This window comes from Hemiscyllium ocellatum, chromosome 9 (assembly GCF_020745735.1).
Source record: "Hemiscyllium ocellatum isolate sHemOce1 chromosome 9, sHemOce1.pat.X.cur, whole genome shotgun sequence".
In the NCBI taxonomy this organism is placed as follows: Eukaryota; Metazoa; Chordata; class Chondrichthyes; order Orectolobiformes; family Hemiscylliidae; genus Hemiscyllium; species Hemiscyllium ocellatum.
In genome coordinates, this window is record NC_083409.1 from 87,766,401 (window position 1) to 87,792,712 (window position 26,312).

At 37.1% G+C, this 26,312-nt stretch overlaps 1 protein-coding gene across 8 annotated transcripts in view; it reads right to left on the minus strand.

Annotated features, from left to right (window-relative positions):
• Positions 1-26,312, minus strand: part of ptprfa (protein tyrosine phosphatase receptor type Fa) — a 462,130-nt gene that overhangs the window by 165,093 nt on the left and 270,725 nt on the right. For all 8 annotated transcript variants that reach the window (XM_060830552.1, XM_060830548.1, XM_060830551.1 and 5 more), the window contains exons 6-8: positions 24,575-24,685; positions 1,874-2,143; positions 755-1,336 (exon numbers count right to left, since the gene is read on the minus strand). In XM_060830552.1, the coding sequence (XP_060686535.1) occupies positions 755-1,336; positions 1,874-2,143; positions 24,575-24,685 (963 nt within the window). The remainder of the gene's footprint in view (positions 1-754; positions 1,337-1,873; positions 2,144-24,574; positions 24,686-26,312) is intronic.

Consider the following 26,312-nt stretch of genomic DNA (forward strand, 5'->3'; position numbering starts at 1 on the left):
ACCTCCCTACTCTCAACCTTTTCTATACTCGAACTACAATTTAGGTTCCCATCCCCCTGCTGGATTAGTTTAAACCCACCTCAATAGCCTTAGCGAATTTCCCTCCCAGGATATTGGTACCCCTCTGGTTCAGATGAAGACCATCCTGCTTGTAGTGGTCCCACCTACCCCTCCAAGACCCCCAATTATCCAGGAACACAAAACCCTCCCTCCTGCACCATCCCTGTTGGATGCTGGTGGACCGACACCACCTCTGAAATCGTACTAAAAAAAGTCATCCCTATCTGAAACAGCAGCATAAAAATTTGAAACAAAAAATTGACTCACTCTTGTGATATTTAAAACTCTAAGAGCAATGCATTTCCCTCTAGATTGTGCCAACAACGCACCTCATCCAATCTGGCAATAATCACCATTAATGTATCAGCATGATGCCATAATACACCAAATGATTACTATCAACTACGAATAGTTTAGTGATGGAGAGTTACAACCATTGATTACTTGCTTGAAACTAGGATAAAAATATTTCATGAAGGACTTCAAATGTTAGGAACAGAAGGAATTTTTATACTTGCAGGAAAATTCAATTTGGGGAGAAACTATAGTCTGTTAACCCCATCTACTATCACATTCATACAGGTTAATTCTTAAAACAAGAATGCAGAGATCCATTCAGACAATTCTCTTTCATTCGTTTAATTTTAAAATCAAAAGTGTTATATGGGCACAGAGAGGAAATGTTGCGACTCACCTCCTTGCTTTGTTTTGACTTGTATAATTTCAGATGGTGGTCCATCGCCAACTGAGGTGAATGCCAATACACGGATGCTGTATATTGTATCTGTTATTAAACTACCGATGGTTGTTAGACGGCTGTCATCCAAATTATGTTTGTACCACATATTTAAGGGAAGCCTGGAATCTGTAGTATAATATACACGATAACCCCGGATCTGTCCATTAGACTCTTCTGGTTCCTCCCACTGGATTAACATGGTGCTGGCACTCAGCATACGAGCCTGGACTTTTAAAGGCGGGCTGGATGGAGCCTGCTCACCTGTTCTGGTTTCCACTAGTTCACTGGGAGGACCTCTGCCTATATTATTTACTGCAATGATTCGGAATTCATACTCTGAGTATGGGCTGAGACCTCCAATACTGTATCGTGTGGTGGCAACTCCATCCACCTCTTGGAAAGGTCCATCAGAGGATTTTGGTTTATATTGAATAACATAGTATGGTATCAGTTCCATATTTCCTGATTCCCATGTCAATGTAACACTGGTAGCAGTTGTCTCTGTAACGCTCGTCATTGTGGGTGGCTTTGGTAAAGCTAAAATACACAAGCATTTACACATAGAAAAGTTATTGTAAAGTGTAATGTAAACCTACAAATGAGTAAATGGAATAACAAACTAAATATATTTTGCATTTTAATTACAAAACATCTGACTGATCATATTTTAAAATTGAGAAACTATCAAAAAATGAGGGAACAAGAAAAATCAACAGTTATTAATATATACTGCACCTTAAGTCATAAGTCACCATTTTCTGTCTGCCAAATTATTATTACAGCTATGGATTCCAAACAGAAATATGGCCTTCTGAACTTTAACCAAACCAAATTCAACTCAAACTAAAGAAATCCAAGGCTGACTATGAGATAATTCTACGACAATATTAAGGAAAGTACTTCTGAGCAAAGATAAATAGAACCACAGCTATAACCCACTTGTTTTTAGTGGGAGTGGAACAAAGGCAGAGGAAATAAATATCAACACAGACATACTTCTCTCATTTATGAGGCCAGGTGACTATAAATGTTAGTTGTGAGTCAGGCATTTTTACCCTGCCTTATGTGGCTTACCTTTAACTGTTATTTGTGCTGTTGCCTCAATAACACCCAGTGAAGACATGGCAACACATGTGTAATTCTGAGATTCCTTGATATTAACCAGTTCCAGAACGTTACGTCCAACAGGCATGTCTTCTTCTGGTGTGAGTTCCAATGCTCCAGCCACCCATTTCACATAAGGCATGGGTGAACCCACAGCCACACAGGTAAGGTTAACGCTGCCCCCTGGCATCACTTCATGGCTAGTGGGTGGGATAGAGAACCGAGGGGGAACTCGACGCACTGGAAAGGAACATATTTGTGGTAGAATCAAAAATATTAAAAAAGCCTCAGCTACTGCACACAGGCCTCATCCACCCACCACACCTGGATACTTTCGTAAATATCAGTTTCTTCATTACAAAAATGAACTGTAATAAAATAAAATCTCATTGGTTGATGCTTTAATAATGCAAGCACCAAGCAACAATGTCTGATGTGTGCTATAAATCAGACTTGCATGAGGAAACAACACAGAACAAACTTCTCCTCTATACAGCTATCTGCGGTTAAGCAAAAGAAAACACGTCCCACATCTGAATCATAACAAGTATTTTATAAGAAAATAGATTTAAAAATTTGCTATCCTTTAATGCATGAATATTTGCATTAAAAAGGCAAAATCAAATATCAGGGAATCCTCTTAATTCTGAATTCAAATGATCCTTTGCAGATTTAATATAATGGGTCTGTTTCTGAAATACTGTAAAAGCAAACCTCCAAGTAAGTTATTTTTACGTCTGTTTTTCTCAGGTTACCTTGCAATACACAGTGGGAGGGGGTGTATATACAATAGGATCCAGGTGATTTTCACACAAATTTATGTCTATGGGGAAACAAGTAAACTCTAGGTCACTAAGCTAACTTTAACAATTCTTATGTGGAGAGCTACAGGAACAATGTACCCTAACACAACATAAGCACAGCAATATGTTAATCCCTCCAAATCATTTCATTTCAGGTATTCTCCAAGCTAAATGTCACTAATTCACTCTCTCAACTTGCAGAGGAGCACATAATCTTGAATATAAATAGCATGCTTTTTCAAAATCCAGAAAATAGAACAATTTGGTTGTTGCTGGATAAGCACAGAATTCCACATTTCACTGTTACTTCTACACCGCTATCAGAGCTGAACACTTGTGAAGAATAGCATACAACAAAACAAAAAGAATGACTGTTATGTATATATTCTTCCAGAATTTAGGGAATTTGAAACATAATAGATGTATCATTTTTACATGTTACAGTGTAAAATGGCACTGCAGTTTTCAATGAAATCTAAGCAGCTGTTTAGTGATACCACAATTTGTGAAATACCAAATTTTATTCTCAAAATTTACTGTGGAATTAAATTTATAGTATTCGGAACTGCAGTAACACGTCAAATGTGATTGTTAAATTGAATAAATAATGTATTTGATTTCACAGTTTAAAAATAAATAAATGAAAAGATCAGAAATTTGCAAATTCCTTCACATTTTTATTACTTTTAATTTTAACGCCAGCTGAAAAACAAAAAGAAATTGCATAGTGACTGTATGTGGAAATTGGCTGGGGAAATCAGGTCAAAATTGGTGTTAATTTCTAAGAAATGGCACAATATGGTACATTAAACTCAAACTCTGTCTGTTTAACATTAAAGGGAATCCAATGGAAGAAGTCTTGCGACAAAGGGATGACAGCATTTTGGTGGGTTGCTGAAGTTTTCTTATCAACATTTTCAACACTATCAGGGTGTGATGTGCAACACCTCTTGTCCAATCACACAATTTGTGTTATATTAGGATCAAATGACAGGATAGATGTTGACAAGCATTTACAGGTAATGATGGGATAAAATGCGCTATTACGTAACAAGATATTCTGTTAATCTTACTTACAAATGCAATTAAAGTCAATCTCTTGCTAACCATCAGCAATTTGGAAACCAGCAGAGTGGACCATAAAAGACTTTGTTCTTCCAGTTTCAAGCACTTTGATTGTAACTCAAATCATTCTTCGAAAAAGACTCAAATATTATTTAATATGTTTCTGAATGTTTACATTTATGATTACTCCAACGTTTTTCTAATTTTAAAAAAAGTGTAAGTTAAATGGTTCTTGTGAAATTATGCACCTTCTATCTTTCAGAATGGATTTTTATGAACAGAAAACTTCACTCAATTTTTTTGTTTGACAATTAGTCATTCAAAGGGCATTGCAGTCGAGCTTGGGTGGAATACATCATTATCAATCAGACTACAAAATCCAAGACCAGGCTCCTTAATAATTTGCCTGTGTTAAATGCATTTGGTTCGAGTTACATAAGTATTTATTACCTGACCTTGCCCTGCTCAGCTAGCTTCAAATGATTCATTTGCTTTTCCCCAAACTACTATAGTCCTGCATAGGCCTCTCTGTCTAAGATGGGTAAAGGGAGAAAAAGAACTGTATACCTCACCCTGCTGCAATTGTGTTGTTGCTGGCTATTCACAAAATGAGAGTTTAAATTGTGAATTAATCACCCAGTCCAGATTATCCTTCACTACAAGTTGCAATGGGAGAAAAATCAAGCATAATAAGGAACACTCTTTTCAAGATGCTTGTGTGGTGGTGGGGGTTACTTACAACTGCCAATTTTACAATTTAGAATTCGTATTCTGACATCTGTTCTCATACCAGAAATCTTCAGTGAACCCAGTCCTGGTGACTCCAGATGTAATGGCTAATATACTACAAGGAAAATCTCATAATAGCTTCTGCACCATTGGAACGTAGTTAGTTAGATATAGATTAACTCAGAAAAATATTCTTCAGTACATGTAAACATCATTTTGCTAGTGCTACAGTGTCCTGTAATACCATGACCTGGATCATTCATTTGACATCACACAGATCATCAAAGGTATTCTACCTGTTTGAAACTACAATGCCTGGTTGACTGTTGCTCTCCAGACTGAATGTTTTGCTTCTGATACTATTTAATGTGCAAGTGGTTAGAGAATAATTCTGCCATTACTCATGGGAATGGAAATGGTTTCAACATGATGGCGATTTATCAAACTGAACATCTCCAGACTATTAAATTCTGACCACATCAGTCTTGTTTTACAGAAATGAACCACCACTTTTTAAATACTAGCTTTCGGATAAACTGTTGACAACGGGGCTTTGGTTTCACTGCACTGAAATTTGCAGTGAACATTTTGCAAAAGCTTGGCTTGTAAGCTTACATTGTGCTTACATTCGATCAACATGCATCAGGTTTACAGCTCTCATGCAGTTTAATGGAAGGAAAAGTCAATGAATCACAGCAAGAGGTAAGAAAGAGCTGCTGCACTCACATATGAAATAAAAGTTTGCACAAACTCGCACACATATAAAATTAAGGAATGCATTACAGTAAAGCATGCCATGCATTTTCACGATTCAAATCATGAGAAATTTCTTTTCTTCCAATGATAGCAATGGAACTATGACAAACACAACAATCAATAATAGTACTGGAACTGGGATGGATATTCAAAATTGCAATTCCATACAAAATACATCTTCATCTACATTAGTGTAAGGATAAATTGCTACAATGAAGTACCTCTGTCATTGTACACTTTTCATCAAAATTTGCAAGGTTGATTAAACTAGTGTCAGGATTTTCATAGTTAATATTACATGTACAATTTCTCCAATTTCTTATTTAGTAAAGTTCTATTTGTAGAGCATCATTGTATTTCCACAAATAATATGGAACATTCAAAGTGTTTCTTAATGTGATTTTATTTATGAATTTACAAGGTAAAAATTAGGATCAACAGTGGGCCATTTTGCTCTCCAAGCCTGCTCTGCCAGTTGATAAAATAATGGCTGATCTATTTCCTATCAGGTGAATTAAATTGAGAATTCAAATCTAACATAACCCCACTGCATAGAGATTGGCAACTCGGTATTGTTAATGTTTCATTTTTGAGTTATATTTACATAACTAATACATAGGAAGCAATCTCAGATTGCTCTGTGAAATGCCATTCTGTAACAAATTAAATGGGATGAAAATAAGGATGTGGTGTATTTTCCACATAAAGAATATCTAAAACAATGGAAGGCAGGAAATCAAATATTCCTGTTTACCAAACATTAAATAGATTCATAGTCTCTGAATAATAGTGCTGTTAAATATAGAGAAATAAGAGAACCAGGTTATGGTGTTCACAAATGAAATTAGATCCAGTTACAGAAGACACACGACTTAAAAAAATAGAAGACATGTTGCTTCACTTAGGTGCAAATACCAGCATGCATTGAACAGGAAAACATGAGGAACATATTGCACAAATAAATAACAAATAAATAAATCTTATTCCCAAAACTAGCTATTAAATACAGGTAAAGATATTGTGAAAATAGGTTAATCTAGTTGGCCATAATGATATCTTATCTAATAGCAATCACTTATGAAAACTACATGTTACTTGCTAACATTCCAAATTTTGTTCAAATCATCACTTCATTAACTGTAGGATTCAACCTCAGTCAATTTCAGTATTAAAAATTATTTCACATTCATCCCAGTCCCACTTGAAATCAGGATTCAACTGATACTGATATTACCATACCAATCACACTATTCTGTTAAAGGGCAAAAGAAACTCAATCGTTTTGAAAGTAATTTAAACTTTGGCAAAAAAGTAAGATTCAATGCCAATGAATAGTTTCAATCAACAGGAGCACTCAAAGGAAGCCTTTTTCTTCAAGACTGGTATAATAAACCAGACTATGCTTTCAAATATGAAATGACAAATTTATCATGGATATGCAGCTGGAGCCTTTCATTTCCAAATCTTTCAATCCTGCACCACCTTTCCCTTTTCTGTTTAACCATGCCACCCAAACTTTGGTTTTAGATATCAGCATTGGTAGAGTGATAAATCTAGACATCAGTTAATCCTTTTTGAACATTGTTGAATGGACACTGCAGCAGTGGTGATGCTTCTATTTTGTTGAATGTTATGTATAAAATGAAATGCAAGTCAGTAAGCTGGGGTAAAGCCTCAAGTTCTTCCAAGAAGTGCATGCAAAAATCTATAATAGCATACATTAACTTCAAATTCACAAAGGAAATAAAGGAGGGGAAAAATTAATAATGCAACATGCTCTGACTCACAAACACAGCTATATTAACATACAACATTTATTGATTGCTCTGTCCGTTTCATGTTGGTAGCTGAATTCAACATAATGGAATTAGTCCATCATCGCTCCTCCAGTGACCTCTAAACGATTTTCCAAGAAAAGTTTTATTATCTGGTAATTCCTATCTTGCCCAAACAAAATAAATGTGCCTGACTGATATTGTCTGTGCTACAACGTTGGGTGGGGGGGGGGCAAAAAAATAAGCTAAGAAAAGGTTTTATTCTTCACTTTCAGTCATTAAATCCAAAAGATATTCGTGCCATGGATTGAATGTGACTTGTTGTCAATTTCTGATGCCAGAAATTTGGAGGTCGCCACACAAACTACACTGATATTACCCAGTTTTGCAGTCATATGTGCTTTTCTCCTGTATCTTTTAATTCCACAGGAAGAGAAAACAAAAGTTTTGCTATAAACAAAAGATTATCCAAACATCAATTCAACATAGGTGTAAAAAAAAGGATGAAATATAGTATGAATTAATGACGATTCAAAAGAAAGTGGAACTAAAGGCAAGCCAGTAACCAAACTAACCCAAATTTGTTATAACTGGCAAAAGGTTCCCAATGTTCTCCATTATTGTGAATTTTCCAGATAATGATTCTGTAATGAACTAAAAAATACAGGTTGATTTTAGTTAACAATTTCATTACTATTGTATCATGTGATTATTAGGATGCTGGATAGCGAAATAAAAATTTTCATTAGTCGTCCTTACAATCCAAAACAGCAGTCTCAATCAGAGAAGTTATTTGATTAACTGACATTAGATGGTTAAAATTTTCATTCTTACATTATTGGGTCCTTCACTATGCTGATTATTATTCTTACTGTGATATTTAAATAACATTGCCAAGGTACTCTCTCACTAAATCAATGCAGACATCATTATATGGTACCGGTTCTTAATTACGCATTAGTTGTGCTAGCTGTAGTATTTTTTCTATAGCCCACTAGAATCATTGTGGAACAGGAAATATTGAATATTGTAGAAACAGAAATGGTCTCCACCAAGTCAATGTTAATGCAATAGAGAGGTCTGCTGTGTCTTTATAGGAGCATAAAGAAGATTTGCTGCATTTTGGGAAAGCAAATCTTAGCAGGACTTATACACTTAATGGTAAGGTCCTAGGGAGTGTTGCTGAACAAAGAGACCTTGCAGTGAGGTTCATAGCTCCTTGAAAGTGGAGTCGCAGGTAGATAGGATAGTGAAGAAGGTGTTTGGTATGCTTTCCTTTATTGGTCAGAGTATTGAAAACAGGAGTTGGGAACTCATGTTGTGGCTGTACAGGACATTGGTTAGGCCACTGTTGGAATACTGCGTGCAATTCTGGTCTCCTTCCTATCGATGTTGTGAAACTTGAAAGGGTTCAGAAAAGATTTACAAGGATGTTGCCAGAGTTGGAGGATTTGACCTATAGGGAGAGACTAAACAGGCTGGGGCTGTTTTCCCTGGAGCGTAGGAGGCTGAGGGGTGACCTTATAGAGATTTACAAAATTATGAGGGGCATGGATAGGATAAATAGACAAAGTCTTTTCCCTGGGGTCAGGGAGTCCAGAAGTAGATGGCATAGGTTTAGGGTGAGAGGAGAAAGATATAAAAGAGACCTAAGGGGCAACTTTTTCACGCAGAGGGTGGTTCGTGTATGGAATGAGCTGCCAGAGGAAGTGGTGGAGGCTGGTACAATTGCAACATTTAAGAGGCATTTGGATGGGTATATGAATAGGAAGGATTTGGAGGGGTATGGGCGGGCTGCAGGCAGGTGGGACTAGATTGGGTTGGGATATCTGGTCGGCATGGACAGGTTGGACCGAAGGGTCTGTTTCCATGCTATACATCTCTATGACTCTAAATGCACATCATTGGTCATACAGAAGCAGGAATGAGCTTAATGAGGGTAACTTTCGAAATGGAAAACAGAACATGCGAAAGTTGCAGTGGAGGCAGACATAATGTGCACCAGGATCATATAGAGACAGAAATAGACCTCACCATGGTCACTGCATAGGCAATATATTCAGGATTAGAAAAGGTGGGTAAAGAAAGTTTAATTAACCTTTTGGTATGGATTTAATTTCCCTCTACTACTGCCTTTTGACAACGCAGTTCAAGGCAGTGGTTTAGCGGGAATGCCACCTAATATGGTGATTCAAACTGGACAGATTGAAACTTTGGGAGTTTGAGTTCAAATACCAGCATGGAAGAATATGTAAAAATGTGTATTTAATTACAGAGATGAGGAGGAATTTCTTTTCTCAGAGGGTTGAAAGTCATTCAAACTCCTTGCCACAAAGAGGCTGCGGGGCCAAGTCCTTGTGTTTAGTTAAGATTGAGATGGAGAGATTTTTAGCAGTAGAGAAATCAACGAATGTGGGAAAAGGCAGGAGAGTGGACATGAGGAATGCCTGATCAACTATGATCTTATTGAATGGTGGAACTAAATCAAGGGCAATGGCCTGCTCCTGTTCCTATTCTTGTAGTCTGCTTGCAACAGATAATTAGGTGGGACTGATGTCCAAAATTGCCATCCATTCAGAGTAGCTGGGACAAAAACTTTGAACTCCCATCCTAAAAGGGCTCATACCACATGCACTGTAATAATTCAAGAGAGCAACATGCCAGCATCATCTTGAGTGAATGAGGATTGAGCAACAAATGCTGGCCAAGCTAGGGACACTCACATCACATGAAAGAATGAAAAAATTGACCATTGTACAATTCATAGCGTAGTGAATGTATGTCTACAATGTAAGACAGCATACATTTCATTACTACAATCACTGTTTTTTTAAAAGAAAAATTGTTTTCAGGATGTTAGCATCACTGGCAAGACCAACAGCTGTTGTATATTTCTATCTGCTTTGGGAAGCTAATAATATGGCATTTTCTTGAATTATCTTGCAACGACTTGAAATAACTAAATGGCTTGCGAGACCAATTTAAGGGTCAGTTTAGAGCTAAACATGTGGAATATGGTCCTATAATCGTATGATACAAAGTAGAACCCTCAATAAAGTAATGTAATGCAGACTGAGACCCATTTAATTTCTCCAGCAGAGAACTTATGAAGAATATGCCCTTCATAGTCCTAGGATATCCCAAAGCTCTTAGTAGCTAAAAAGTACACTTATCTTCTCAATGATGGAGTGAGTTTCCCAACAGACAATTTGAATAAGCTGTGATATATGATATCCACAAAATTTAAACATTCGGGATATTGTCTGGAAAAGCAGGAATAAAAACAGCTTTGAGCTATTGGCATGCATGAAGTTTAACCTTCTACAATCGAATTTTCCCTAATCAATCCTCTTTCAAATGTTATGTATAATATTTTTCTCTGCCCTAACTCTGTCACTCACTGGACATACACAAATGAGTTAAGGTGTGTGTGAAGCAGGATCTGATCAAAACATCTTCCTCTGTAAGGCGCCAACAAAAACTTGAGGTGCTCAAAAATGAGCAAACTGCTCTTCTGAATCCATGAATATGCTTGTTTTTATTACTAAAGACATGAGTTTTAGTTTTAATTAGAACATGCCAATTATGTATCATACTAACATCTCATTGTGACAACTGTACAGAAATCAAAGTAACACAGTTTTACTGTCCTATAAAAGTGAAAAGTGAAAAGGATAAAGAGAACTGAAGTGAAAAACCTATGAAAAACAGCAGAAATGTTAAGAATCAAGATAATTTTATTAAACCCAGGGATCTGTACTTTGAAGGGATACATTAGAGTCTATGGTAATTCCATTTTGACCACCATAGTTTGTGCCGAACACCAAATTACAATAGTTAAAATTTCCAATTCAGACACTATTGTTTATGTAGCAAAAGCAAAATACTGTGAGTGCAGGATCACCTCCTTTGTATCTCTAATATCTTTTGCTGTTATTTACTCCACTACTGTGACTTCATTGTAGCATCAAAATAATTCTAGCTTTAATATTAATACTTGGCATATTTATAAAATCACTTTAGGTGCGTCGTTCGAGCTTGGCTATTCCAAATGGATGTGATCAATTTCATATTTTAAATGTATCATAAATTAAGAAATCTGAAGTAATTTGGTATTTGTGATGATCAAATGTAAAAATCTGAACAACTGCCTCAACAATTTTAAAAGCTGAAGATGAAATTTGGATTATCATTTCAAAGTAATAGTCATGCAGCTACCAACTGTGAAAGAAGCAGAGAGCAGATAAAATTTTCCTCATGGCATAGAACAGAGCCATTGATTGAGAATTGAAAGTAAGATTAACATGCAGCACGCTGACACTTCCACAACTTTTAAAGACACTTAAGCAGAAAGTCATTAGATTCCAACAGGTAGGGCTAGGTTGTGCCTGGCAGGGAGCCAGAAACCCCAGCTCTCCTCTGTTTCACTATAGGACAGTCCATTTGGCGTGGCGTAGGTGGATAAGAAGTGAAAGAGACCAACCTTCTCGCTGATCTGAGAGATGAAGGGTTTGATGGTAGAGTGCAATGAGGATGAGGAGGGAATAAAAAGACAAGGAAAAACACAGAGAGTAAAAACAGGCCAGGCTTCATCAATCCTCACAGCACTGAAAGAACAAGACAAGACAATAGTGCGGTGGTTTTCAGCTTCACATATGCACATTCATAAACCAGACACACACGCACAGCACATGGTGTTGTGCCATGTTATAATCACACCCTGTGTTAGATCCTTGAGAAAAAAAAAGCACAATTCTGTACTCAAAAAGAGTCAACTATACCATTGCTGCAGACTTGTTAGAAGAAAGAAGAGTTGTGAAATTATATTATTAAATCCAGGCTGGGAAGTGGTTTGGTGGTGTCTACAATTAAGAAGAATAGTTTCAGGAGGCAACTATTTCAGCAGTGTGCACAAATGGGCATTCTGTACAGTGGAAAAATCAACTGATACCTAACAATAATCCTCAGGGCTTGCAACATTAGATGGTAATGAAACAATAAGTATTGTCAAAATGGGTCAAAACCTGAAATTTGGACTTTCAAAAACACAAAATTTTTCTAATTACTTTAAAAAAAGTTTGAAATAAATTTGTTTCAACTTTACTGAAAACAGAAAGAAAATATGTTAAATATATTTGCCTGGACACGCCACTGACTGGAATTCCACTGTGGGACAGTGTTGACTGTACTTGGAACTTACCATCCAAATTTTATCATTTTACAATTTTGTTTATATGGTATGTTTTGTTTTACTCCACTTCCCAGCCCTTCACATATATGCAGTATAAAATATTTAAAAGGACTGTTAAATTAAAATATAATTTTAAAAAGTTTGACCAGTTTTTTCAGCACATTGGCTCTGTATTTTGACAGACAGTACAGGATAGAAACATTGTTAATGTCAAGTAAATTTCTGACAGAAACACACAAAGTTGGAATATCCTATATTTCCAAACAAGGTTACCATAGCTTTTTCGTTTATATGTGGCAACAAAAAAAGCTATAACAATTTAAAGAGGGAACAAGCGTTAGGCTACAGATCAGCAAACATATAACGAGAAAAAGGAAATAAATAAAGTATATTTGCCTTAAAATAAGTCTTAGGGCTTATCACACTAAACTAATGGCTGCATAGTTTTAAAAGAAATAGAATGAGCTATAATAGAATTTGATTAGCATCACTAGTTCCAACACTATAGATTTAGAAGTAATATTCAAGAATTTCTTTTAAGAATCAAGTTTTTCTATTCTTTCCCCTATCTGGTATAGGCCAGTTGTAAACAGAGAGCATTCACCCTCCTACAAAGGTTGGCATTAGAAAAATGCAAGCATAATTACTCCCTTTTCATTTTAACGGAATTTGAATACCAATTTGTAATTCTTCTGCTAATGTCAGCAGGCCTTAAAGTTGGAGCAACTTGTCTGGCATAGAACATATCACCACGCACTGAATATTTTGCAAGTCTTGAAATAAGCTTTGAAATAAATTCTCTCTTCTTTTGATCCAATAAATTCACCTGTTTGGTTTTGTCATGAAGTAAAATAGAATAACTGCACAAGCATACCCTGGCTCATGAAACTACTCAGCATCAATTTCTAAGTTCACTGGGACCTCCTGAACACAACCATATGCAATTTTGAAAAGATATGAGGATAATGGAAGCAGATTCAAACTTATACATTCTTGGATGTCCGCATCTAGAACAATAATCTTATGAGTGCAGATAATTACATTGAGGTTATCTGGTCAATCTGGCAAAAGCTGTTAGACATTTGATCTTAGTTTTTTTCAATGGCATGCTCATTCTTGCAATTATGTAGGTGACTAGAAAGACTTTTTGTTGCGTTGGAACATATGATCACTTCTTGAAATTATTAGGGAGACTAATGCATGATAAAGATGATGCAAATACTGAACAACTTCTACATTTTGAATTGTAACTAGATAATGCCATGAAACAACAATTAGTGTAATTCACATTATTATAATAACACATCACAAATAAAACAAGTGAATTGTTGTGGTAAAATAAATGTAATAAATAATTGTGAGGTTTTTATTTGAACTAGGTCAATAAATTGCTGGTATGAAGAGCATATATTGCTCATTATAACTTCCCTTGACAAGTTGAGCTGCCTTCTTCAACCACTGTAATCTATGCAGTGTAGGCACAGCCACGGTTCTGTTTGGTCAGGTCATCCAAGATTTTGATCTAGCACTAATGACAAATGGGCATATATCTTCAGATCAAGGTAATGCATTACTTGGGACACAGCAGTTGGAGATTTGGTGAATTGAAGAAGTTGTATCTTGTAGATTGCACATCCTGTTGCATGGGGTGCCAGTGTTCAGGTAGCGGATGGAGTTTCTATCAAGCAGGCTGCTATGGGAAGAAGGGGAGACATGCCATGTACAAAGGTCTTGGGAAATTCCCAATTTATTGAGAATTATAATAAACTGAATTGTGATGACCATTTTGCCTAGTTAAGTTGAATTTAGGAAATGCTAAATCCAATGAGATGAGGACGTTGCTGGCAAGGCCAGCATTTATTGACCATTTCCAATTACCCAGAGGGCAGTTTAAGAGTCAACCACATTGCTGAGGGTCTAGAGTCACATGCCAGACCAGATAAGAATGGCAGATTTCCTTCCCTAATGAACATTAGTGAACCATATGGGTTTTTCTCTCAATCGACAACGGATTCATGGTCAACATTAAACTCTTAATTCCAGATCTTTTTCATTGAATTCCAATTTTATCTGCCATCTGCGCATTTGTGATAATCTCTTGGTCTTTGGTTGCTTGGATAGTCTGATAACATCTCTCTAGCTGCACTTGGGAATGCCCAATACAGAATGCTACAATTAGATACAGCACTACTACATTGTGATAGCAGTAAATTCTTACCAGCAATCATTGGTGTGATCAGCAATATTTTGAAGTCAACAGGGCTTGCTACGTCATTGTCACCACAAAGGCTGGGCTACTTTTAAATCAATAATGGTTGCGCACTGTCCAAGCAAGTTATGACAATTGCTCTTGCTTTTTGAAGGATTTTCATATCATTGCTACAGTATACGATGAGTAACCACAAGCATGGACCTCCAAGTTCTGAAAGTCACTTTTCCGATTCCCTGTGTTAGCAGGCCATTGTTTCAAATTAAAGACAAATAGAAACTGCCTTCAACATTGTGCTATCTGTGATAGAGTCATACAGCATGGAAACAGACCTTTCGGTCCAACTCATAAATGCCGAACAATTTTTCCAAACTAAACTGGTCCCACTTGCCTGCATTTGGTTGATATCTCTCTAAATCTTTCCTAATCATGTACAGATCCAAATGTCTTTGCAACTGTACCTGCATAACCATTTCCTCAGGCAGTTTATTCCACATCTGAACCACCCTCCATGTGAAAAAGTTGCTCCTCTGGTCCCTTTTAAGCCTTTCTCCTCTCACCTCAAAAATATGCTCGCTAGGGAAAAGACCCATGCTACATACCTTATTTATGCCCCTCATGATTTTATAAACTTATATAACGTCACCCCTCAACCTCCTACACTCGTGAAAAAAGTGCCAGCCTCTCCTTATACCTCAAAGCCTCCAATCCTGACAATGTCTTTGTAAATTTTTCTGAACTCTCTCTAATTTAATAATATCCTTCCTACAGCAGGGTCACCAGAACTGTACACAACGCTCCATAAGTAGCCTCACCAATGTCTTCTACAACCTCAACACAACATCCCAACTCTTTTACTCAGTGGTCTGAGCAATGAAGGCAAGCATGCTAAACACCTTCTTAGCCACACTATCTACTTATTTAAAAGAACTTTGCACCTGAACATTTAGGTCTTCCTGTTTGACAACTCTACTCAGGGTCTTACCATAAACTGGATAAGTGCTGCCCTTGTTCATTTTATCAAAAGGCAATACTTTGCATTTATCCAAATTAAACTCCATCTGCCAATCCTCAGCTCATTGGCCCAAGTGATCAAGATCCCTCTATAATCATAGATAACTTGAGGAGAAGAGACTTCCACACTTTCAGGAAATATCTATGCCTTGTTATCGCAGATAACATTTGAGGGGAAGAAACTTCCAAATCTTCAAATAATATCAATGCCTTGCTTTTGGAGTGAATATCTAATTGGAAGTAGAATTGTTTTTCCTCCATAATAGATGGTATTCATCCAGCCATTCATTCTGGATATCTCATTACACAGCCCCATTTCTGCTCTTGATTTACCAGTACATGACTAAACTGAGGCCAAGTTACCTTCTGGAGGATGCAGCTCTTTCTATATAGTAATGTGCTAGTGACAGTAATGCATTCCTGCTGTTACTATCTATGAAAATAGTCATTTACAGGTCATTTGAAAGCTGTAAATGACTCATTGTAACAATCTGAATCTGGTGGATTGACAAGATAATAGACCATGAGGTCAATTTATGATTAAAAGCTAAATACACAATAACTTGAGAGGTGAACTGAGGAGTAGTGGACCTATCATAGGGCAGATCACTATTAAATATCTGATCTCAACTGGTTTATAATTTATGAAAACATTGATCATTAATAATACTAACTGGATAGTAAGTTTTTCTTTTCTTCTTGTCATGTAGTCTGCAAGTGCTCCAAAGCAGGAATGTTGATCACAGACAAGGGGTGCTAACTGTATTATGACATGGGACCCACTGTATATATTTATTTGCAGGACAAAAACTGTTACATCAGTTTCATCCTCCTCCCATTAGATTAAAATTCCAATTAAACTTCAAATAATGAGCTCTTTAAACTTGAGAAAATAAAGCAAACTGCTGCATAAAACTTAACTTGCAGCAATCCCCATTTCCACTTTTGACCATGTGCTCATAAATTACATTGGCTCCTGGTCAAGCAAAGTGCTGATTTTAATATTCTCATCCTTGTTTTCAAATCTCTTCATGATCTCACTCTTCCCTACTCTGCAATCTCTTCCAACTTCCCTTCTCCCACTCCCACCACCACCACCAACATCCTCTCCACCCCCAACTTTTCATGGTATCTGTATTCTTCTAATTCTGAACTCTTGGACATTTCCAACTACAACTGCTCCATCACTGATGAACAATTGCTTAGGCCACAGGACCTGAAATACTTTTACCACTTAGGAGTAGATTGTGGTGTGTTGGTAATTTCTGGTGTATTAGTAATGACATTTGACTAATAATTCCAGGGACATACATTCGGAATAGAAAGCTAAATCAGTATTGGTGATCATGACAACTATAAACAATCTGACACGCTAAGATCCTTTAGGGAAAGAAAACTGCCAGCCTTATCTAGTCTAGCCTACTTGCAACTCCAGGCTCACAGTAATGTGACTGAGTCCCAACTGTCCTCTGACATATCGAGTAACAAGTGAGGTCTGTAGATGCTGGAGATCAGAGCTGAAAATGTGTGGCTGGTTAAAGCACAGCAGGTTAGGCAGCGTCCAAGGAACAGGAAATTCGATGTTTCGGGCCCGAGCCCTTCATCAGGAATCTTTCAGGAATGTTGAATTTCCTGTTCCTTGGATGCTGCCTAACCTGCTGTGCTTTAACCAGCAACACATTTTCAGCTCTGTCCTCTGACATAGCCTTGCAAACCATTCAGTTCAAGCCAATTAGAGATGGGCAACGATGCTGGAACAGCCAGCAGCTGTATGAAAGAATAAAACACAGATCTCTTCCTCGCTTTCCTCTTTTAAGAACTTTTATGAAAGAATAATACAAAGCCATATTGTATGAAAGAACAAAACACACCTCTCTTCCTTGCTTTCCTCTTTTAAGACCTTTATCCAGACAAATGTGAGGTGAATTATTTTGAACGGTCAAGTACAGGTAGAAATTATACAGTGAATGACAGCATGCTTAGGAGTATTGAAATGCAGAGGGTCCGGGAGTGCAGGTCCATAGATTACTGAAGGTGGCAGCACAAGTAGATATGGTAGTAAAAAAGGCCTATCGTATGCATGCCTTCATTGGAAGGGGCATTGAGTACAAGGATAGGCAAAGTTATGCTGCAGCTCCAGTCCTGGTCATCACACAACCAGAAGGATGTGGATGCTTTGGAGAGGATACAGAAAAGGTTTACCAGGATGTTGCTTGGTATGGGGATTTTAGCTATGAAGAAAAGTTGGATGGACTGGATTTGTTTTCACTGGAAAATGGGAGGTTGAGGGGCGACCTGATTCAAGCTTATAAGATGTTGATTGGCATGGATAGAGTGGAAAGTATGAGGCTTTTCTTAGGGTGGAGGAGTCTATTACTGGGGGCCCAGGTTCAAGGTGTGGGGGTTTTTGGGGTGGGGGGTAGACGTATTGTGCTGCATTCTTCTTTGTTCTTTAAGACATGTTAAATTATGCCCCTTTTCTGAGCTTTTGATCATGTTGATTTAACAACTCCCTTTGTGGTTCTTATGAACTACCTTTCATTGTTTCATTGCAGTAAAGATGTTATATAAAATACAAGTCATTGTCTACAGATTTAATGCCATCATTTTCAATTAACATCCTGTAATGCAGACATCCTGAAATAAAGAAGATTTTCCTTTAAATGTTACTTGTTGTTAACATTGAACTTAACTTTGAGTCACATTTACAAAAATAAATAGGCTTAATTATACAGAAACTGAAAGCAGACAAAGTCTCAAGGTTATTGTTTGATAAATACATTAATCAGTTCACTGATTGTCACTGCAATTCATTACCTGAATATGCTGCTAGATTAGAGATCTTATAAATACAACAGATCAACATTTAACAATCCACACATTAAAAGAGGAAAAATTTGAACTTATTTTGTAAATTGGTCAGTTACACTATCCACTTAGCAACTTCTTACTTGTCAGGATGGAGTAATGGAGAGAGCTGGTAGGAAATTAATAGTTGAAGAACTGGAGGAGGTTACAGATGTAAGATGGGACAAAATCCTAAAAGACGCTATACACAAAGATCAGAATTTTTAATTAGAGCCTTCACTAGGAGTTAAAAATTAGTCATAGGAATGAACATGATTGGTGAGCTGGTGGGACTTAGTGAACAATCAGGAAGATGGATGGGAGACTGGCCAGGACAGCACTGCATTAGTCAAATCTCAAGATGACAAAGCCATCCTTGAGGACTGTAACAACAGGGATTAGAGTGAAGGAAGGCAATATTACAGAATTGTAGGTTGATGACTTCTGTGATGGAGAGAATTGGACAAAGAGGGTACAAACAATGTGGCTCAACTCAAGACAGTGGCCAAAGATAAACAAGTAGTAGAACTGAAAGGGATGGCTTTCACAAACAAAAACAAAAATTGCTGGAGAAACTGAGCAATTCTGGCAGCATCTGTGGACAGAAAGCAGAGTCAACATTATGGATCCTGTGACTCTTCTTCACAACTGATTGTAGCTGGGAAAAGGCTGTACATATTCTGAAGACAGGGGGTGGGGGAGGGTGAACGCTTTCTTATCACAGATGCTGCCAGATCTGCTGCATTTCTCCAGCTATTTCTGGTTTTGTTTCAGATTTCCAGCATCCACAGTTCTTTATTTTTTGGGATGGCTTTCACCTTCCCAATTTTTAACAGTAGAAAATTATAGGCCATCTGACAAGAGGCAGCAGAAGGGTCGTGAAAGATCCAGAGAGGTAGAACTGAGTGTTGTCATTTTGTCAGCCATGCACTCAAAGATATCAAACTTGGGTAAGGCTCACTAAGATCCCACAGTGTCCTCAGCTCTTACTTCTGCCTTTAATCAGCTGTTTCAGTGCATGAGCTGCCATACCTTGATAACTTATAGCGTCCGTCAAGTGTAAATAGGAGACATCAGATTTGTCAGTGTAAATAGGGGACATCATCCCTTTAAGTGCATGACATTTAAGTGATAGAAGAGGTAGATAATCTTAGTAAATGGACAATGGCTGTGAAAGTGGACATTAGAAAGATGATTCATCTAAGGCACTCTCCTGATGAAGTACCTATGGTCAGTGATCTTGGCAAATATTCAATGTTACTTAATATCATCCTTTAGTTAGCAATGAAACCTAATTAAAAATGCTGCTGTTTATAATGATGACCCTGAAAACCTTGCAATAGCACCTCTAAATGCTGCTGTAATGGAAGATGTGACTCAGTTTAGGATGCGCACTCATGGCAATGCTTGCCCAAATCCCAAAGGGAGGTTCAAATCTGAGAACAGACGGCTAAAATTTAGAGGTAAAGTGTGCAGAAAAGTAACTTAGAATGTCAGAATATTATTTAAAGCTGGAAACCAAGTCAATGTAAAAATTCAAGTAACAGACATGAATATTGCCATTCTTGGTAAGAGTGAGGCCAGAAGAGGAAATGGAAACTAGAAGAGGATGGTTTATTCAGAAAATGAGCATAAGTATAGGGCTAAATATTAATTTGATTTTGACTAAGTCTAAGTTGTATTGAGTTTTTTTTTGGAGGGGTTTCCATTGTGAAGCCGAATGAAATGTTTCACCAGTTTTTACCAAACTTGCCATATTAATCACCTACCTCACACCTATGTCACCACTCACATTCGTTTCTGGCCCTACCTTACCACACACTATTTCCGAGACAACTTGCCACTCAGCAGATATGTCTTCCATCACTTGAACCTGCAACATCTTTAAAAGCTTGCCGTGCACCTGGACAAGCAATGTCAGTCTGGACCTACCTTCATTGTTCCTGATATTTGCCCCCTGGCATGGCGGACAGGGTGAAAAGATTTGGAGTTTATACTGGATGACGGACTTTCATATCCTCCAGGACCAGCAGTGAAGCCGTAACACCAGACCATATCAGCCTGTCTGAATATACCACCCAGGTCAATGCAGCCTCAGCTGTCTGGAGAAATGCCCATCAGTGAAGGAAGAAAGTCATTAACTGACTCCACTCTGCCAACATATGGGCAACCGTCTTCTCTTCGATGCTTCATAGCCACTCGATTTTGACCTCTGCTAATGTACCACTACCCACCATGACTCATGCGCCACCAGTCTCACTAATGCATCCCCCTCACTATCAGCCATTCCATCCCAAACAGCACCAATCCTGTATATCGTCTATGTTGCCTAATAAATTTGCTTCAAAAACCTCTCCTGTACCAAAAATAACAACTGTCAACCACTTTCATCTCTCTTAATATCTGCCTCTTCCTCATTTCAGAAGGAAAGTGGCCAATTATAGAGGAGAAAGACTCAAACACATGTGTAATGGTGTCCCTGACATTCAGATCATCGCTCTTTATGTGGAGAGCACTCTGACTCTGACCCAAGTAGCTGAGTGATTTTTACCAAGCCCCCAGATTGATACTGAAGTTTGCCCTTGATTTATTGTGCCAGGACCCCCTGAACAAAGGCTAACTCCACTGAACAAATAAAAAATCACATGAACTGCAGATGCTGGAATTCAGAAACAAAAACAGAAAATGTTGGAAAAACTCAGCAGATCTGGCAGCATCTGTGGACAGAAATCAGAATTAGTGTTTTGGGTCCAGTGACCCTTCTTCAGAAGGTTTGAGCTGAGATATTCGTGCCCAGTGTTCAAACGAAGGGTCCTTTGGAGCAAACACTGAGTTGAGTTTGCCACGTATCCGTTTTGATTTCTGTGTTGAATTTTTTCAACATCTAGCTTGTTTGGCAAGTTTGGTAAAATACAGAGTTGAATATTAATGAGGCAAATTGGGCAATCCTCATTGCATTTAACAATCAATATTCCCTTTAATTAGCAACTTGCCGCTGCTTAGTGACAAACATGCCGTGCCAGTGTGAAAACTGCAAAAGATGGCACGAGTTGCTCCTGACATCTAGATTGGCCTTGTCAGACCTCTCAGCATATTCTGCCACAAATCTCTCCGTAGTCCACATCAGACTTCTACACAATTCTGCCCTTGGTGTTGTTGTTTTGATGGAACAATTAACTCAATGATTGGAGGCTGGCCGGAAACCAACAAAATCTTGATGTTGTCTGTAGAGAGCTTTCAAAATGAATGTGAGCCAGATTTGTGTCCCTACACTATACCATTTTAATGATGACATTTAAAGAAGTTTTATTCTAACATCAAAGAAATTCTTAAGTATATCAAGTCAGGGGAGGATAAAATGATCAGAGAATCCCTACAATGTGGAAGCAGCCATTTGGCCCATCAAGTCCACACCGACCCTCTGAACAGCAAACCACCCAGACCCACAACCCATCACCCTATAATTCTGCATTTCCCATGCTAATCCACTTAGACTGCATATTACTGGGCAATTTAGCATGGTGAGTCCACCTAACCTGCACATCTTTGGACTATGGGAAGAAACCGGAGGACCTGGAGAAAACCCACGGGAGAATGTGCAAACTCCACACAGCCAGTCACCCAAGGGTGGAATCAAACCTGTGACCCTGGCACTGTGAGGCAGCATTGCTAAGCACTGAGCCACTGTTTTGCCCATCACAGGGACCTGAATGTAGCGGCAGAACAAGAGAAAGGTTTTCCGTTGCAGGACAATTTGGCTTAATTATAAAAAATTCAATATTGGTTAAATTTTACTCAACTTGCCATTTTATAATAGCAAACACTGTTTTTCAGCAATATAAAAAGAACAGTGTACAAGAGCCCAAGAAGTGTCCATTAAATCAACTGGATTATGTTATGTGAACCAAAAGTTGAATATTGTATATGTCAAGTAAGAATTTATCCAAGCACTGACACAATGCCCTAATGATATTTTTAACAGTAATTCTCAAGAAATGCTCCACTGTCCTATATACTCCGAAGCCCATCACTGTGTTTTTCACATACTTCCAAGTACTGTGTTGTTTGCAAATTTTGAAATTGCATTCTGTATACCTCGGGTTACTAGACCTAAAACTTTAACTCTTGATTTCGCTCGCTGAGTTTTTCCAGCAATTTGTGTTTGTTTCTGTATACCTAAATATGGGTCATTAACTTAGAATGAGGTTCATGTTTCAGGGCATTACCATTGTAAATAATGCAGAAACACTGCTGGGTAAAATGCACAAGATTTTATGGCATGATTGAACTCTCAGGAGAAGGTTTTCAGGTGTTCTAGAACCCTTATTTATTCTCTCAATTAATAGAATTAACACAGACTAGCTGATCATTTATCTTTTTTCAGCAGTTTGCTGTACACAAATGGGCTGCTGTGCTTCCTTAAGTGAGACTGTGATTACACAGCTAAAGTCCCGTTCTTTAGTTGTGAAATCCAACTCTTGTCACTGTCTCTTTGGAAAAGCAAATTCACCTCATGTTCTTCTACAGGCAAAATAGTCTATTTAGGGATGGAGGGGGGAGAGGTGAGAAGCTCTGTTTACTCCTATGAAAACAAAGTTCTGTAAATGTGGCAGAAACGCAGCAGGTCTGGCAGTGTCTGTGGGGAGAGAAAGAGCATTTCAATATGATTATTTTTCACTCTGGAACGAGCTAGCAAATTACGATTTTAATGCTTTCAGCAGAAGGGAAGGAAGAGCAAGGGGAACAGATGGTGATGGTGGCCAAAGCAAAAGATAAAGAAAGAACTATTCATCGTAAAGGAGAACTTTAGAGTATAGAATAGGATGTAATGGTAGGTATAAAACTTTTCTGCTTAGGCACTTTCCAGTCTTTTGGATTCAACATGGAGTTCAACAATTTCAAACTATGAACATTGCCCTCCATTTTGGTGTCTTCCCTGTCACTCCTAATCAGGTGTCCTATTTCCATGGTTTTGCTCTCAGCATAGCTGACACTATTTTATACTATTTACACCTCTTATTAACACCAAATGTGTATCTATGTTACTTCATTAATGCTCCCTTTATCTTTTGTTCAGGCCACCTTCACCATCTTTTCCACTTGCCTTTTTTCAACAGTGTAAAATACCATCATTTTCCTTCCCTATTCAGTTCCAAAGAAGAATCATATTGAATTTGACCATTAAATCTCTTTCTCTCTCTAAAGACTTTGCCAGACTTGCTGACTTCCTTCAGCACTTTATTTATTCCTTCTGTCTGTTGCACCTCTATCAGCAGATAGAGTAGGATTCCTTTCAGTACCCCATGAAGAAATAAATGCAATGCAATGCCTGAATCCTCTTCACAGAATGGAGCAAATAAGCAATTAAGGTCAGGAAACCATGTTATAATCTTTATGATGTCAAATAACTATGATATTCATGTATTAAGTTACTGTTTGCTCACATGAAAACTCTGGCACCTACAATCTGCACCACCCCATCATAAAGAACAACAGATGAACTCTGAAAATTGTTCGAATTGGACAGGACAAATTCATACTAGATTTTGCCCACTGCTGCTTCATTTTTAGAGCAATGAGCAGTCTGAAATCACTGTTTCAATTTCCTTACTATTGTTAAATCCCACGTTCTTGAAGTTCAAGTATCTGAGTGTTTTCTAGGATTGCAATGATATAGATGGAACATATGATAAAGCATTTATGATGACATACTTAAAATGAAATCTACAAATTTTTAACTAAAAAAAAGAATAAATTCGTTGAATTAAAAGTAATCAGTTAGCACGGCCCACTTAGGAAAAGTGAAATAACAACACAAGTGAATCTCTAGCGGAGGTACTAAACACTGACTTTGAAAGGGATAAAGTCTTCATATGGGATTTACCTATCATTTACATTATTGAACAAACAAAAGTCTGGTATCCTGACAAAGTGACCATTCAAATTTCCTTTTGATAAAGAGAAACCTCAGAAAAGTAACAATGAACAAAAACCAAAAGCTGAAACATTGAACTTTTGTTTTAAATACTTAAAACAATATTCTAATTGGTTAGAAGACACAAAGCAACCAATATTGCAGATGCTTGATGGAGATGTTCTTGATACCCTGTGTGTTTACATATATTGAAAAGGTGAGTCAATTCTCAACATAAAAATAATTTGATCATTAGCATGAAAAAGGATAAATTTAATGAAATAATAGTTCATAAAATTTTCTCACAACCTAGACATTTTTAGCAGCATAATGAAATATGGAACAAGTTGAAGAAGTGCACTTCCTACCTCTGACATATAAGTTAGCTGGAGCAGAGTAACGCGTTCCAGCGCTGTTAGTTGATACACATTCATATTTGCCCTGGTCGGATTCTTCACTATTCTCAATTTGCAAGGCTCCTGTACAAAAACACAAACAGCTCTGGTTATTTCTGGCACAATGACAAGTTATTCAACTTTGAGATACAGAAAATGTGAGAAATTCATGTGGTGGAAAAGGATGTGGTTGTCATTAAAAACAAAAAGCAAATATTGCCCCTTTATTTCCAAAGTGTCCAGAAATAAAATGAAAACACAAAAAAATTAATAATTTATAGCACCCTTGGACTAATATCTTCTGTTTAAACAAAACTGCTTTTGTTCCTACATTGATTTCACTAAGGTGAATGTTTAAAAATCAATTTAAAAAGAATACATTCTATTTAAGTAATCATGAACTAATCCGATTTTGGAACATACTCTACTTTCTATATTAACCCTCAACCAGCTTCACAATTCCATACTAATAAGTATGTAAGAATATTTACTAACACAACATTGACAGTGTTTCACTCCTTATTCTACACTTAAATAGTGTATGTGATGACTAGTACTTTAACCCTTGCATGGTGAATCATCAGGACATTGTGCAGTTGCATAAGATATGTGGAGAGTACTGTAGTTATTAAACAGTCAATGAGAAAATCTGCATGGTAAACCATATGCTGCATCCAGCAATTGAGAAATTCAGAGTCAACAGTTTGCATTTAACTTATAACTGAATTTTGGGAGTTAACAATATTATTTTAAGTAAGTTTCAACTAAGAAACTTTACACTGTGTCTAATTCAGATAATTATATTTTTCTGTCTGCCATCATGTTTCACATAATGTACAACAAAAGTTTCAATAAAGCTGGATGGTCATAAAATGTAAAGTTTTCACAGTGAAAGTTTACTAAGGAAAACATTTTACTTAGATTCAGGTGGAAAGATTTGTTTTACACAAAATGGGATGATTTAATCTATACATCACAGGTATAAACAAACTGAAGCACAAAATGCAGGCTTGCTTTACTGAATAGAATGCCCAATTTCTTCTGAAATTTTAAGAAAATGTAGCCCAACAGTATAATAAAGCAAATACTGACTGTAGAGTTTGCAATCTGACTAGAACATCAGTCCTCAGGGAATGATCAAACATTGAATCTACAAAAGAATTTTCATTCTAGTTGGTTATATTTCAGATCAACCTTATGACCAAATTATTCTACCCTTAGTAAAAACAATATCGTAGCTTTATTATATTTACAGAGGCAAGTTATAAATATATTTTATTAGTCAATATAGGTTTTATGGAATATGACCAACTGGCCATGCAGGGACAACTTTGAGGATTTAGGAAGTACAGGCCTTATGCCATAAGTGAAGAAAGCCGATCACTCATCAGTTGTGAGAGAGTTTCCTCACTAGTGGTTGCAACCTTCCTATTTTAAAATCTCTCCATTGAAATAAAAAAATTAACTTGGGTGGTATGAACAGATTATTATTACACTACCCATACACCTATAAAAGCTTCAAAGCTTAAGAATATCAATGTATCCTTTATCAATAAGCTAATGTTTTATTTTAGGATTAGTTTAGTTTTAAAATGCTGATGGAAACACTATTTGAAGTCCTGAAAATCAAATCTTGGTTTGTGTTGTCTTGCAAAGAAATTGTCATTTTAGCCCAGTCATGTTTCTTACTTTCAGATGTGAAAGAAAATAA